General features: G+C 37.4%; 1 protein-coding gene across 2 annotated transcripts in view; it reads right to left on the bottom strand.

The window, feature by feature from the left end:
- Positions 1–16,371, bottom strand: part of trim67 (tripartite motif containing 67) — a 46,210-nt gene extending 29,839 nt beyond the window's left edge. For both annotated transcript variants that reach the window (XM_082148693.1, XM_082148692.1), the window contains exon 1: positions 15,074–16,371. In XM_082148693.1, the coding sequence (XP_082004819.1) occupies positions 15,074–15,838 (765 nt within the window). In that variant the 5' untranslated portion in view covers positions 15,839–16,371. The remainder of the gene's footprint in view (positions 1–15,073) is intronic.
- Between the last annotated feature and the right edge of the window lie 242 nt (positions 16,372–16,613).

The raw sequence follows: 16,613 nt of genomic DNA, 5'->3' as shown, positions 1-16,613 counted from the left end.
CATGACATGATTTATATGATTTATATGAAAACGTTGATATCTGGGTGCAGGTAACAGAGAACCCATTGTAATTTTACTACTGACATTGTAAGAATACAAAGTTGGTTGAAATTCATCAAACTTATCTTACATTTTTTTCTATTTTATAAAAAATAAATGAATGAATGCATTAATGAAATACCCTATGTTACCACATTTTGGTTTGTTTTGTATCATTATTTAAAGTGTCCCTATTATGCTATTTTAAAGGTTTCTGATTTTGTAGGTCTTGTGCAAAAGGTTTACATGCATCCAAGGTTAAAAAAAAAAACTATTTAATTTTCTCATAATTGTAGCATCACTTCTTTTCTTTTCTCACAGTGTCTGAAGCAGTTCAGGATTCGCCTCAGTCTCTCTAAAACCCTAATTTCTGAGAGCCTGTCTGCTCTGATTGGTCAGATGGCCCAGTCTGTTGTGATTGGTCTACCGCTTACAGAGCATGTCTGAAACTAAATGCCTATTACCATATCGGATTTTCAGCTTCAGAGGTTTCATCAGCACTTGATACACAGTAATACGAACAATGGCGTTGGTTTTCCGAACCAATTCCTAAGCGAGTCCTCGTCCTTTTGAAGTGCAGCAAAGTGGATTTGCAGCGCTGAAAACATTATCTTCTCAACATGTCTACGAGAACCAAACTCTTCCAGGCCTCAGTTACAACTACGGTGTTTAAGGTCCAGTAAGTAATATTGACAGCTAGTGGTTGAAATGGGTACTGCAATCCAAATTCAAAATATTGGAAAGAGTTGTTTTCCCTGTCCCCTCCTGCTCAGACTCGACGCTCACACTGGTTGCCAGTTTGAGAACACACAAGAGGAATGAGCGCAATGGACAATAGAAGGTGACAAGCCTTACACTTTAAGTTGATGAGTTGATTTATCCATGTTTTTAATAAACGTTTTTAGATGGATGCTTAGGGTGTCGAAATACTATTGGGTAAAGTGGCAGTGGGTGGGATCGCACAGACCAAAATAAAAACAGACATTCCGACACGGAAACACGCATTTCAAAGTAAAATAACTGGCTGTAGCATTGTTTTTCAGAGAAACAAGCATGTTTCCTATAACATATAATGGTATTTTTGTGCTTTAACGCAGTCAAAAATATGTATGCACCTTTAAGGGTCAAAGTAGACGTTTGCCAATAAAGACCATAGGCTGGCATTAGGCAAATTGATTACAAACCTACATAGAATGGTGAAGGAAGTAAGACGTTGTGCACTTCGTTCTTCGAAACTTTGCACACCTTTTACATTCGCAAATAGCTATATGACATTACATGAAAGGTAAAATCTGAAAAAAACATAATAGGGGCACTTTAATATTAAATAAAGGGCAATTATTATATTGTATTTATGTTGCCTCTAAAATTACTTTCAAAGTATTCAGAATTTCTTTTTTTGGTTACACCTTATTTGTAGTAACCTGTAACTGTGTCAACTTAAAATAAAGTGTTACCTTTTTTTCAAAACATTTCTAAGTTCTAAGAGAACTATTAATAAAAGTGTTAATTGTTAAGAGGAATCCGAAACAAATCTGTTGAATTTCAAATGATAATTTCTAAACTTTAGAAAATATCTATTTTATGCAAGAAAATTGATTCAAACATTGTTTTTAAACAATGCTTTCGTAATGCACACAATAGAGGGTGAAAATCATCCGAGAATGGGACTCTGGCCTGACTAATGATCACTCAAGTCTGTGGAAAAGACCCTGGCACCAGTCCATACATACGCACACACATTTCCTTCACACCTGCTCCTTCCTCTGGGCCTTCCCTGGCCTTCTTCGATCACTGGGTCTTAAATCACGAAAGAAACACACACACATAAACAAACACAAGCAGCACACACACAGACGTATCTCCTCGCTCTATTAATGTGCCATCTGCCAGGGAAAGCTGTCCAAGCCTGCTAACAAGACTCTGACAGATACCCCTCTCATGGCCCACTTCTCCCAGTAGGTGTGCCTGTGTTCGAGAAGAAGACACCCGGACACTGCTGGGGTCAATGATGCATAGGGGTCACTGTCTCACCCCTGCTTTTGTGTCCATAGACCCTGCACAATCTGCCTCTCCTTCACACTACTCAAACTAATTTCAGCCAAAGAATAAAACAAAGAAATGGGCCTGATTTTCTTCCCTTGCTTTGTTAAAATAGTGTTAACAGACTTTAAAGTGCAAAATGTCACAGATATAGTTGTAGTTTATTGACCACAGTCAGCGCAAAGGTCATGTGGTCAGAGTCACTTACACAGATGAAAGAAATTAATACTTTTATTCAGCAAGGATGTGTAAAATTGCTGAAAATTTAAAGTAAAAACATTTATAATCTTACAAAAGTTTTCTATTTCAAGTAAATGCTGTTCTATTGAACTTTATATTCATTGAATATAAATATTCAGAAAATATTCAGCTCTGATTTCAACATTGATAATAATAATAAAAGCATCAGCATATTATAATGATTTCTGAAGGATCATGTGACACCGAAGACTGGGGTAATGATGCTGAAAATGCAGCTTTCCATTAGCGGAATAAATTCAATTTTTAAAATATATTAGAATTGAAAACAGTTTTTTTTATTGTAATAATATTTCACAATATTACAGTCTTTTTGACCAAAGAAATGCACTGACCCCAAACTGTATATACAATATTTAAAAGGTACTGTACATACAATATTTAAAATCCAAACTCATTTTTGTGAAATGTTTTGATTTAAACTTCTTTTTGTGAATGCCAATAATTGGTTTGATATTTTGTTATCTAACTCAGTGACATTCATTTTGAAATGTGGCGTAGGTGTACAAATATCTTTTAGGGGTCACTGTATCATTTCAATCTCAATGAAAAGCTGGACAATACACTTTGGGATAAAAGGTGTCTGCTAAAAGAATACATGCAAATGTAGAAGTAGAAAAACACTTCATTGATACACTGAAACAGCGATTCTGTGATAATGTGGAGAGCTCGGAGAAAAAGGCTTTGCTAATATGAAATCACATGGAAAAGTGGAGCGCTATTATCCCATTATCTACTTCAGCAGAGCAACGGGATGAAGAGCTGATGAGACATGAATTAAATTAAATTTATAGACAGTGGAAGATGAGCACTTTGTGTGTGTGTGTGTGTGTGTGTGTGTGTGTGTGTGTGTGTGTGTGTGTGTGTGTGTGTGTGTGTCTGTGTCTGTGTGTGTGTGTGTGTGTGTGTGTGTGTGTGTGTGTGTGTGTGTGTGTGTCTGTGTGTGTGCGTGCGTGCGTGCATGTGTGTGTGTGTGTGTGTGTGACATCACAGGGACATTTCAATAACTTGTTGATTTTTCTGACAAGGCAATTGGGCACTTAGCTTATCAGCATGTTTGCTGGACTGAGGCTGGCTGTTTGTTTAACGCGTGTGTGTGTGTGTGTGTGTGTGTGTGTGTGTGTGTGTGTGTGTGTGTGTGTGTGTGTGTGTGTGTGTGTGTGTGTGAGTGAGTGAGTGAGTGAGTGAGTGAGTGAGTGAGTGAGTGAGTGAGTGAGTGAGTGAGTGAGTGAGTGAGTGAGTGAGTGAGTGAGTGAGTGAGTGATAGAAGACGATACAAATCGGTGCTGATGTAGTAGTGACCTTGATAGTGAGTCCTCGGGGAGTACACACTAAAGAGTGGGTCGTTTTCACCATACACACATCCAAAACTACCTCCCTTTCTGACTCTCTTCCAAAATGTAGTGAGGTACCTCTTGATAGGCTGAGACCTTTTTAAGGCAGCATCCTAACTGATATAGACACCCAAAATTTGGGTCACATACTTTTACCGGGAGGGACGTTCTCCATTAGCTTATATTATTTGAGATTTCAGTAAAACTATTGACCCAAATGCAAACAAAAAAGAAATGTGATGCAAAGTCAGTGTACGCCTGCAGCTATGTGTGCGTAGCTATAAAAAGGACAATCACTACTTGACAGAAGTAAGTGCTAAATGCACTTGAGATGCAATCACTTTGACTTTGTCTCACTGGCATACAACTTCAATGCCTCGGTTTTTAAAAATAAACACATTTAAAACGACACACCAACGCAAATAATGAGATATTGACTGTACATAAATATCTGAAGATGGACAGACTAACAACCCAGACAACAACATAGTGTCGGCCCAGAATCTGGGCTGTGTGGAATCCATGTGTACCAGATGTGGGCCAGATCTGGGCCGACACTATGTTGTTGTCTGGGAATTCAACTTTGTGGTTTAGATATTGTTATTAGCTTAGTAAGAAATATAGTGAAACAAATGTGCACCAATGAAATGAATTAGAAACTGACTTGTAAAAAGCAAACAAATATAGTCAGCTGATGCTGGCTTGATCCTCCTTGATCCTTCCCCTGCTGTCAAATGTAGAGTCTGTTTGTCAGGGCTCTCATACAACTCACACAAAAGGTTTCATTCTTTCACGTCCATCTTTGTTTTCCATTGCAATCTGTCCTTTCTGAGACTGATACTGACTGTATGCTAAACTGATTAGAATGCAATAAATACTGAGCGGTCTTCAGTTGTTTGGATGTTAGATGCTAAGATATTTGTTCAATTATGTCATGTGAATTTAATGTGGATTCCATATTATACAGGACAATGGGCAACCCTAAAATGACAGCTTTGGACAACCAAATGGCAATTGGCAATTGGCATTTTCATATTTAATATTTGATTTGTATGAAAACATATGATTTGTAATAAATTTTGTGCCATTTTGTTGGCAAAAACGTTCAAGTGTCTGTTGTCAGTAGTGATGTATGAAGTACAGCTTACACAGAAGTGACTTTCAAATCAAGCCGCTTTCTGTTGGTCAGCGCGGTCATTCATGTGACCAACTAAACCTGTTGCGAAATGTGCATAGGGAAATCTTTCACTCTCATACTAAATTCCCGATTGCTTGGATTCTTGTTAAAATGACTGGATTTGACTCATGAGGCAGAGCGGGCCTAGAGCCGTAGTGGAGCTAATGTTAAAGGGAAATTAATTTTCTGTCATCATTTGCTCACCCTCAAGTTGTTTTAAACCCATATGAGTTTTTTTCTTCAGCTGAACACAAAAGAAGTTATTTCGAAGAATGTTGGTAACCAGACAGTTTCTGGTCCTCATTGACTTCCATAGTATGCAAACAAAAATACTATGGAAGTCAATGATGTCCATCAACTGTTTGATTATAAACATTCTTCAAAATATCTTCTTTTGGGTTCAGCAGAAGGAAAAAAAACTCGTACGGGTTTAGAACAACTTGAGGGTGAGCAAATGATGACAGAATTTTCATTTTTGGGTGAACTATCCCTTTAATAAGCACGTCATCTGTGCCACACACCGGTCTGGAGTCCCACGGAGGAGCTCCACAAGGATAAAAGGAGCAGTGACAACTGTGAATTATGTCTGTGAAGGCCTGGGACATTTTATGTTGTGTTTCTATGCGGCAGTCGTCCGGGAGGGGCTGCTTCTTACTTTTGTTGTTTATTTTATCATGAAACTTTACATTGAATGTTCGCTGGTTTCCACCTCCTTCTTCCCTGAGCTTTAACTTCATTACAGTGACCAAATTTTAACCTTCAGTGGGACATAAACAGATCATACAAATTTGCCACCAATTTGCCAAAACATAAAATAGTTGCAAATTAGTGCTCCTCATGCACATAGGAAACTACAGAGGACAGAGGAGTTTGGTGTTAGCATGGTTCAAAGCACTTTATTTATCGTCCGACACTTGTTACAGCAGCTACAGCAGTTTCCTATAACAATGTCTGACATTTACGTTTTACGTGGCGTGAGAAAGTCACATAACCACGAGAAATCTAATCAGATCAGTCAGACTGAAACTGATTTCCAGAAACAAATTTTTTTTCATAAACGAGTTATAAAGTCAGAATTGCAAGATATAAATTTGCAATTGCGAGAAAAGTCAGAATTGCAAGATATAAACTCGCAATTGCGAGTTATAAAGTCAGAATTGCAAGATAAACAAATCCGAAATTGCAAGTTATAAAGTCAGAATTGCGATATATAAATTTGCAATTGAGAGAAAAGTCAGAATTGCAAGACATAAACTCGCAATTGCGAGTTATAAAGTCAGAATTGCAAGATAAACAAATCCGAAATTGCAAGTTATAAAGTCAGAATTGCGATATATAAATTTGCAATTGAGAGAAAAGTCAGAATTGCAAGACATAAACTCGCAATTGCGAGTTAAACAAATCCGAAATTGCAAGTTATAAAGTCAGAAATGCGAGATATAAATTTGCAATTGTGAGAAAAGTCAGAATTGCATGATATAAACTCACAATTGTGAGTTATAAAGTCAGAATTGCGAGATATAAATTTGCAAGTGCGAGAAAAGTCAGAATTGCGAGATATAAATTTGCAATTGCGAGAAAAGTCATAATTGCAAGATATAAACTCGCGAGTTATAAAGTCAGAATTGGGAGTTAAACAAATCCGAAATTGTCAGAACTGCGAGATATAATTTGCAATTGCGAGAAAAGTCAAAATTGCGTGATATAAACTCACAATTGTGAGTTATAAAGTCAGAAATGCGAGATATAAATTTGCAATTGCGAGAAAAGTCAGAATTGCGAGATAAACAAATCCGAAATTGCAAGTTATAAAGTTGCAATTACCTTTTTTATTTTTTATTCTGTGGCGGATACAAGCTTTTATACAAACCACATAATGAATGTCGCTCGGATGTTGCCGTTCACAGTTGCAAAATCTCCTCGGATTTCAATCGGACATGCACACGGATTTGGACCGACAACGAGGCTTGAACATCTTAAAACAAGATTGATTTACTTCAGAAGAAAAATAAAGTAAGATATTAGGATTTAAATAGAGAATTAATTAAATCAAGACATATTCTCTGAAAATGTTTTTTAATATCTTACACAGCTTTTAATTCTTCAAGTAAATGTATCTTGTTTTAAGAATATTTTTATATTTTTGAATGGAAAACGGGAGAAAATGACTGATTAAGAAAATGATTTTTGCAGCGTGAGCAGCTCATTAGGCTCTGGAGTCTCTGTCTCTGTCTTTGTCTCTGTCTCTGCGGGCCACTGAGTGATTAATGCTGTACATCTGGAGGTCAGCAGAACCAATCACCCATCTGACCCACCCGGCTCACACAAATCTCCCTACTGATGACACCATCCCTCTCTCTGCCGCTCTCTTCCATTTATCTCCCTGCTTTGATGTTTGAAATGGAAAGAGAGAAAGTCATTGGCATCATCATTTTTTTTTAAATGAATAATTGACAGAACATTGTAGGCTAATCATCCTAAGAAATGTGGTGCAAATCTTGCTCTAAACATTGAAATGAAGGTTGCACGCGCATGTCGATTCTTTAGTCATTTTTCCCGCTTTTTTTCCTCATGATGCTGGACATTGACTTCAGTCAGAGGGAATCGGGAATGTGTGTAATATGCTGAATACAGTAAGGGAAGCCCTGAGGTTTGTTTATCCTCATCACTCTAATATATTTAAAGAAGTAAGTATGAAAATAGATCTGAAATATGCACAGATTAAGTAGAACTAGCAATTAAAATGCTGCCATTTACTCATCCTCACGTTGTTCCAAGCCATATGTTTTTCATGGCACAAAAAAATATAATTTTTATAAGCATATTACACAGTTCATAGTAACCAGGTTTGTCAAAATCTATGAAAGATGTCTATGAGACTCATGCTCAATATTCCTTATAATAGCTGTGTAAGGAACAGGCTGAAATGTAATGCCTTATTAACCTTTCAGGAACATATAATATTTCACCCCAAAATGAAAAGAAAAAAAGAATGTTGTGTAAAAAAAATCATTATGAGTTTTTTTTTGTTTTTTTATTGTAGTGCTAACAATAATTATATATTATTTAAATTATAAATTAAAAAGTATTTATAGTTTACACTGATAGTCTTGAGACTTGAACTGTTTTAATTCATGTTTATTTATATTGTTAAAAATGAATTATGGTAATGTTTTACTACCATTTAGAATACATACAAAAAGTAAATATATGTTAATATTACAGTGGTGAGAATTTTTAGCACAATGTGCGTGCGAGCGTGCGAGCGTGCGTGCGTGCGTGCGTGTGCATGTGTGTGTGTGTGTTCTGATTTTGAGATTAAATGTGACCTGGACATTTTTTTTTTTACAAAGTGAAATTCATTCTGCGTTTATATGAAGCAAAAGGAGAGGTAAGAGGTTGTCTGTTCAGCAAGTTTGAAGAAACCACAGTCACTGATGGTTCTTTTCCCAGTTGTGTGGGAAAATGAAACACTGCCGTAATATTCATGTGTAACCATGGAAACTCGCTAGATTACAGGATTCTGTACTAAGGAGTTGAACAGGATGGGTCATGTTTGTAGGAGGGTGTGTGGAGCTCGCTCTCGCTCGCTTTCTCTCGCTCTCTCTCTCTCTATATATATATATTACAATTTTTTTTTTTTTTTTTTAAATTGACTCTTTTGATGTGCATCTATTCATAAAAAAGACAGGAAAAGCCAGCAAGAGCTCTCTTGCTGGCTTTTCCTGTCTTTTTTATGAATAGATGCACATCAAAAGAGTCAATTTTATATATATATATATATTAATAAGAGTCAATTATATATATATATATATATATATATATATATATATATATATATATATATGAAGAGTTCAGATGCAAAAGCCTCTAAATGCCATCTGAAATTTTCTTATAGAATGATCATTTTTATCAAGCTTGTATATTTAAGTTCAGTAATTTCACTTAAATGACAATTAATAGGTAATCTTCATTGCCATTTAAGTGAAATTATTGAATTTAAATATACGTGCTTGATAAAAATGATCATTCTATAAGAAAATTTCAGATGGCATTTAGAGGCTTTTGCATCTGAACTCTTCATATATATATTTCTCACTTGCTGGCTTTTCCTGTCTTTTTTATAAATAGATACACATCAAAAGAGTAAAAAAAAATTATTATCAGCTTTTCTGTATACTGCTAGTTCTGTGATTTTGTATGATTTCTAAAAAAAAAATCAAATTCTTTATTTGATAGTTTAATTTTCTTTTAAGAAACGTTACAGCCTCACTGTGCGTGTCTTATTTGCTGAAAGTCTGGTTTGTAAGATTGAGTCAGTGGCCTGAGTTTACTGAGCTGTTTCCTTGGTCACAGATAGCCGGCAGGAAAAACCGTGAAAAAGACTCCTTACACACACACACACACACACACACACACACACACACACACACACACACACACACACACACACACTTACAGTGATGGCATATGGAGGAGTGGTACTGCATATTTCAGTCTGAAACATCTAACCTACATTCGATCTGCTGTGTGTGTGTGTGTGTGTGTGTGACTGTGTGTGTGTGTGTGTGTGTGTGTGTGTGTGTGTGTGTGTGTGTGTGTGTGTGTGTGTGTGTGTGTGTGTGTGTGTGTGTGTGTGTGTGTGTGTGTGTGTGTGTGTGCGAGGCAAAACCATCCTTGCGTGTCATAAATGTATGTGTGGAGGAGGAGGTCACAGCTATGCCCACACATTGGCTTTATGAATGTGTGTGGAAAGAGACGGCATTCCTGCATTACGTGTCTGTGTGTTAGTCATTTTTACTTCGTTTATACTTTATTTTAGTGACGTCCATTGGTATTTCCACAGACAATAGACTATATATATATATATATATATATATATATATATATATATATATATATATATATATATATATATATATATATATATATATATATATATATATATATATTAGTGCTGGGCAAAGATTAATCGCGATTAATCGCATCCAAAATAAAAGTTTGTGTTTGCATAATATATGTGTGTGTACTGTGTATAATTATTTTGTATATATAAATACACACATATGCATGTATTTATTTAAGAAATATTTGCATGTATATACTGTATATGTATTTACATAATTTATATTATATATAAATATAAATAATTTATATATAAATGAAAAAAATCTTAAATATATACATGCATATGTATGTATTTATATATACAAAATAATTATACACAGTACACACACATATATTATGCAAACACAAACTTTTATTTTGGATGCGATTAATCGCGATTAATCTTTGCCCAGCACTAATATATATATATATATGGATTTTATTTATTTATTTAGTACATAACTAAAAAATATGATGCAAAAGACATCACATTTATGTTATAGTAAGTAACTATCTATAGTAAATTAACTAAAATAAACATTGACTAAAACAACATTTGTTTAGTTTTATCTCAAATGAAAATTCTACTTTAATAGAATAGCTTTTGTTTATGGTGAAAAAAAAAAAATATTTACCTACATTAAGTAACAATTTGGCTTATGTCTAAAGAAAATATATTAAGCATGGTATATGGTCTTCATTTAAAAAAATGTGTCTGTGGGAAAATAAATAATTTCGATTAATATTACATCAAAATGTAGGCCTAAGGTTTAAACCCAAAGCATAAATATAATTTGTGAAAAACTAATAAATTACAGTAATTTATGGTTGTTGTTCTTTAGTGTAAGGTCATCATGTGACCTTTTTGTCTCTTTGTGTGCAACAGCAGCTTTTTAGCCAAGACTTCAAGGTGTCTAGGATTTTTAGTACTCACGGGTGTACAAAAGTGTGACAACTAGCCCCGGCCTCCCCGTATATTTACACACACACACACACACACACACACACACACACACACACACACACACACACACACACACATACATAAAGCCATCTGCTTGCAGCACACATATAGAGCGACATGAACATTTCTGAATACTCTTGACTCTCAGCACTATTTAGGGGACAGATGTCTCTCTCCCGGTCAGGGTGATGCCTAGTGTTTAGGGAAGAGGTCAGGGTTCGGGGGTTAAGGGTCAGCTAATAGTAATCTACAATAAGAGTGTGTGTACAGACATCAGCAGAGTTCCAGAGCAACACAACACAAATAACACTGCACAGGGAAATAAATAAGTCAATATCAAATCAATACACTGTAGACAAATTGAAGTGGTGACAGGTGAAGACAAGTAAAAAAAAAAAATACAAAAAATACGATGTGGCAAATATTCAGACATGGCAATATTCCGAGTATTCCACACTAAAAAAATAATAAGTATATTATATCTTGCAGTGTCTCATTATTTTCACAATTGTGACTTTATTTAGCAAACTTGTGACATATCTCTAGATTGTGCCTTTATTTCTTGTAATTGTAATATTATATTTCCCAATGTGACTTCACTTTTCCAAATTATGCATTTTATTTCTTGTAATTGTAATATGTTTTAGCATAATTGTGACTTTATATATCCAAACAGTAACTTTTTGTAATTGCAATTTATATCTTGTAATTATTTCTGGTAATTGTAACTTTAGATCTTACAATGTCACTTTTTCTTTCATAATTGCACCTTCAGCCTAATTCCCAGACAGCAACATAGTGTCGGCCCAGATCCGGCCCACATCTGGTACACGCTGAATCCACATGTACCAGATGTGGGCCGTATCTGGGCCAACACTATAGCCGCGTTTCCACCGCAGGAACTTTCCCCAGGAACTAGAAACTTTGGGCTGGTACTCGATGTGTTTACACCGCAGGAACCAGGGTCTAAATGAAGTTCCGGGTAAATATTTCCCCCTCCGATAGTCCCTGCTCATGAGGTAGTACTTTTTCAAAGTTCAGGAACTTTCAGGGGTGGGACTTGTGCGCTGCACAAGCTGATTGGTTGTGTTCACGCCGTATTTTGGTTGGATGACTCCACGCAGCATTTATTTATTTTTAACCTCCCTTTTTAAAAAATCTATTGCGGTTCGTGTCGTGGCTTCATGCAGTAAGAGTTGTCTGTCTGCAAATATGGAATTTAATTAAAAAAACTGGTGGACTGGCGACGAGTTTCAGGCTTTATTAAGGGTATTTGTGGAAGAGGAAACTTTCTGCGCGTTCGTCCCAGCCATCTCACGGTCAATGTCCGCAATAGCTGATAACATACAAATTTTATATCTAACGTTAGCATTACGAGCTTACTGAACACGCTTTATCAGTGCTTGTCTCTTTTCTGCCACAGCTTTTATTATTATTATTAGCTTTTATTATTATTATTAATTTTATTATTTTATTATTATTATTTACAAACCATGTTACAAATGTACTATAACAGAATTGAAATAGCGCTTTGAGGTTAGTAACAAACAACTATTTACAAGACTGTCACTATTTATGATTGATAGATGGGGTTCAGGCTTTTTTTTAAGCGTATTTGCGAAAGAGGACATTTTTGCTCGTTCGTCCCAGGCATCTCACAATAACTGATAACATAGCCTACGTTGTCTAATTTTATACGCATACGAGCTTTCTGAACACGCTTTAGTATCAGTGCTCATCTATTTTGTTTTGTTAATGACCTCGTTAGTAAACCAATACATAACTGCAGCACAGTTTGAATCTCCTCCATACTTATTATAAATGTGGCGCTCAAAACTGATTACTGTCCGTCGCAGACTGGGAGGAGCAGTTGCGCGCAGTTTACCTTCCCGGTACTTTAGACCGCGGTGTAAACGCAGAAAGCAACCGGCAAAAAAAGTTCCTGGGAAAAAAGTTCCTGGGACAAATTGTTCCGGGTAATTTCGGTGGAAACGCGGCTTATGTTGCTCTCTGGGTTTTGACCTTATATTTTCAAACTGTGACTTTATTACTCATAATTGTGACTATATTTTTTGTAATTGTGACTTTATTAATTGTAATTGTGACTCACATTTCACATCTCACATTTATTTCTTATTTTAAACAGTCTCAAAATCACCTGTTTTATGTTTTACTCTAAGGTTGAAAGAGACATCTATACAACCTAACAGAGAATATTTCTATGTATATATCTGTATCTTTACATCTCTCTTTGTTCAATGTGTCCCGAGCACAGCAAGTTATTATGTTTAATCTCTCTCTTCTGAAATATCATAATGGATGGGAATCATTAGACATCAATACTTAAATCTCCAACCTAATGTTTTATTCACTAAAATCAACATATATGTCTCATCCTCATAATTTACAGCCCATTTTTGGTTCGTAATGACAGCAGAATGCCACAAACACCACTTAAACGATAAAGACCCCGGAGCACACCATCCTGGGGATTAGAGAGATCCAGGCTAAACTCAGGGCTAAAGGTGTGCTCTCATTTCCTTGATCAATCTGACAGCTTCATGCAATATGTGTCAAATTATCTGTTCTTCCGGCTCCATCTGAATCCATTAAAGTGCATGAGGAAGAAAAAAAGGCCCAGCGGGAGGGTAGAATTTAGACTGACTCATACACACTCACACAGTTCCACCCCGCCTACAATAAAACTGCACACACACACTGTGATTCTCACACATAAGCTTTCCTCAATTTCCTCCTGCCACATCACAGAAGCGCACACACACACACACACACACACACACACACACACACACACTGTACAACAGCATAAGTCACTTACACTGACCTACTCTCACACACACACACACACACACACACACACACACACACACACACACACACACACACACACACACACACACACACACACACAGACACACACACACACACATACACACACAGTCTGAGAGAGACAAACATGAACAGAATCCCAGAGTGGACAGTGTGTGTGTGTGTGTGTGTGTGTGTGTGTGTGTGTGTGTGTGTGTGTGTGTGTGTGTGTGTGTGTGTGTGTGTGTGTGTGTGTGTGTGTGTGTGTGTGTGTGTGTGTGTCTTAGATTCAGTCTAACTTAAGGTTTTGTTAGTGTTTTGGAAGATGCTTATAAGTCAAAACCAAAATATGAAGCATCCCCTGTTCGCAACAAATCACAGCTATAGCCTATGTATTGAACTACACTAAGTATGAGATCAGTTTTTTGTCTTGTCTTTTTGGGAAGAGCAAAGCCTAAAAGTATTGTGGTGGTACAATGATATAGTGATAGTATCAGGTGGAAATACAATGGTACTTTGGTATGAATGATCACCATATTGCAAGCCAAGGTAATATAACACTACACTTTTAGAAATACAGGTTTTGGCCAAAATATGATCTCATGTTTGGAATCCTGAAAAAGTTCAATATACAATCTTTTCACTTACACTCTTGAAAATAAAAGTTCTTTATTGATATTAATGGTTCCATGAAGAACCTTTAACATCCATGGAAACTTTCCATTGCACAAACATTTTTTCAAAAAATGATAAGGGATAGTTCACCCAAAAATTTAAATAATACCATAATTTACTGACCCTCAAGCCATCCTATGTGTATATGACTTTCTTCTTTGAGCCAAACACAATCAGAGTTATATTAAAAAATATCCTGGCTCTCCCAAGCTTTAAATTGGGAGTGAATAAAGCCTGAGATTTTGAATCCCAAAAAAGTGCATTCATCCATCATAAAAGTAATCCGTATGACTCCAGGGTTTAATAAAGGCCTTTTGAAGCGAAGCGATGCGTTTTTGTAAGAAAAATATCAATTTTTTATAGCTTGTGTATTTATAACTTGATAAACTATAATCACCACCGGAACTAGACTCAAGTACGGCCGTTACTGGAAGTCAGTGATTATATTTTATAAAGTTAAAGCCTCTATTATTTATAAATTTAAAGCCTTCTACTGTAAAGCCTTTACCCCCTGGAGTCGTATGGATTACTTTTATAATGGATGGATGCGCTTTTTTTGGGCTTCAAAATCTCAGGTACCATTCATTCCCATTATAAGGGGATCTAAATGTGAATCCTTAGTTCAATATAACAACATTTCTTTGGAACTTTTTTTGCTACTGTACCAAGATTATTTATTTATTTATTTATTTTATTTTTTGCTTTGTTTCCCTCTTGTTTTTTGGAAGACAAGTACCATGATAGTACCGTGGTATTCATAGAAGTGCCTTGGAGTAACATACCATGGTACATGAATTTCAGTAGCTATCATGGTTTTACCAACTGTACTACTGTACTACAGTCACAGTGGCACAATGTGTCATTTACCTTGTGTTGTTTCCACATGGCGGCCAGCGGCTTCACATCATGTTTTCCGTGTTTGCCCTCCTCCAGACACTGGTAGCACACGGGGCTCCTGCAGCTGGCGCAGTACATGCTGTAGTTCTCCGACTCGTGATCCACGCACGTCGCCTGTTTGCGCGCGGAGGCTGCGGCCGGTTGCGTGATGCCCGCCTGCGCGTGAGTCGGCGGCAGCAGCCGGTGTTTGGCCAGCGGTCCGCGGGACGGGTGACAGCGCTGCTGGCACGGCGCGCAGTAAAACACATCGCACTGCTCGCACATCACCGTGGCGTCCACCGGGTTGCGGTCGCACAGCTGGCACTTGACGGAGGCGGCGCGGCTCTGCTGGTAGCGGGACACGATCGCCTCCAGGAGCCGGTTGCGCTGGAGTCCCCGGAGCCCGCGCTCGTCCAGCGACACGCTGCGGTGGCACAGCGGGCAGGTGATGGAGCAGTGCCGGTGCAGCAGAGCCGGCGGGAACACTCGCACCCCGTTGGGGGACTTCAGGCACGGCGTGTATGAGCCGTAGCCGCTGTCCGTCTCGCTGTACATGCTCATCTTGTCCATGTCCAGATAATCATAGTCCGAGGTGCCGGAGCTTCGGCTCTGCGGAGGGGTCTCTCCCTCCGGGGTCTGCACGATGATATTCCGGGCACACGCCAGGCAGACATTGTGCGAGCACGGTAAAATAATAGGCTCCTTAAAGAGAGAACCGCAAACCGGGCATTTCAGTTCTTCTTCCATCGCGTCCATAAACCCGCTCACACGCGCAGCCGTTGAATGAAATCAGAGCAGCACTACTAGACGCGGACAGCTCCGTTACGCGCTCCACGCATGCGCACTGAGAGAACGGTTGTGGTAGTTGTAGTCACTCTGCCCACACCCGCCGTTTCAGTTGAGCTCTTAAAAACTACAACTCCCTTAATGCCGCTAATTAAATGCGGCGAGAAGAATTTGTATTATCGTCCCGTATTCCAGGGTCATCGGTTTGAGGGGAAAAAAAGCCTAATTTGCAATTTAAAGAAGCCTGTGTGTAAACAACCCCGTCAAAGGAGGACAGGCGTTGTAATTGTGATGGCATCTGAGAGAGGGCTGACCAGTCGCCTAATTCTGAGAGAGGCCGTAAATAATCAGTGCAAGGAATGTTTCACAGCGAGCATCGAGCTGCTTCTGCCCACACAGTCTAATTACAGCACACAATTAATGAGCACTTCAGCGCGCGCACGTCACCATAATCCTACACACACCTTATATGAGGGTTGAATGGCAATGGGGAAATGACTGCATTCATATAAAAATAAATATTGTGTATTTCTATAGAAGCAGGTAGGCATATTTTTTCTTGAAATAGGCAAAAAGGTAAGTTAAAGTGAAAGATATGTCTTATGTAGTACACATTGGCTACAAATTATAGTATATATATATATATACATACATATATATATACATATATATTCATATATATATATATATATATATATATTAGGGCCCATTTTTACTGTATTATTTTATATTTGATTTTATTATT

Source organism: Leuciscus leuciscus, assembly GCF_965113295.1.
Source record: "Leuciscus leuciscus genome assembly, chromosome: 19".
In the NCBI taxonomy this organism is placed as follows: domain Eukaryota; kingdom Metazoa; phylum Chordata; class Actinopteri; order Cypriniformes; family Leuciscidae; genus Leuciscus; species Leuciscus leuciscus.
This window is presented reverse-complemented; position numbering and strand designations above follow the sequence as displayed.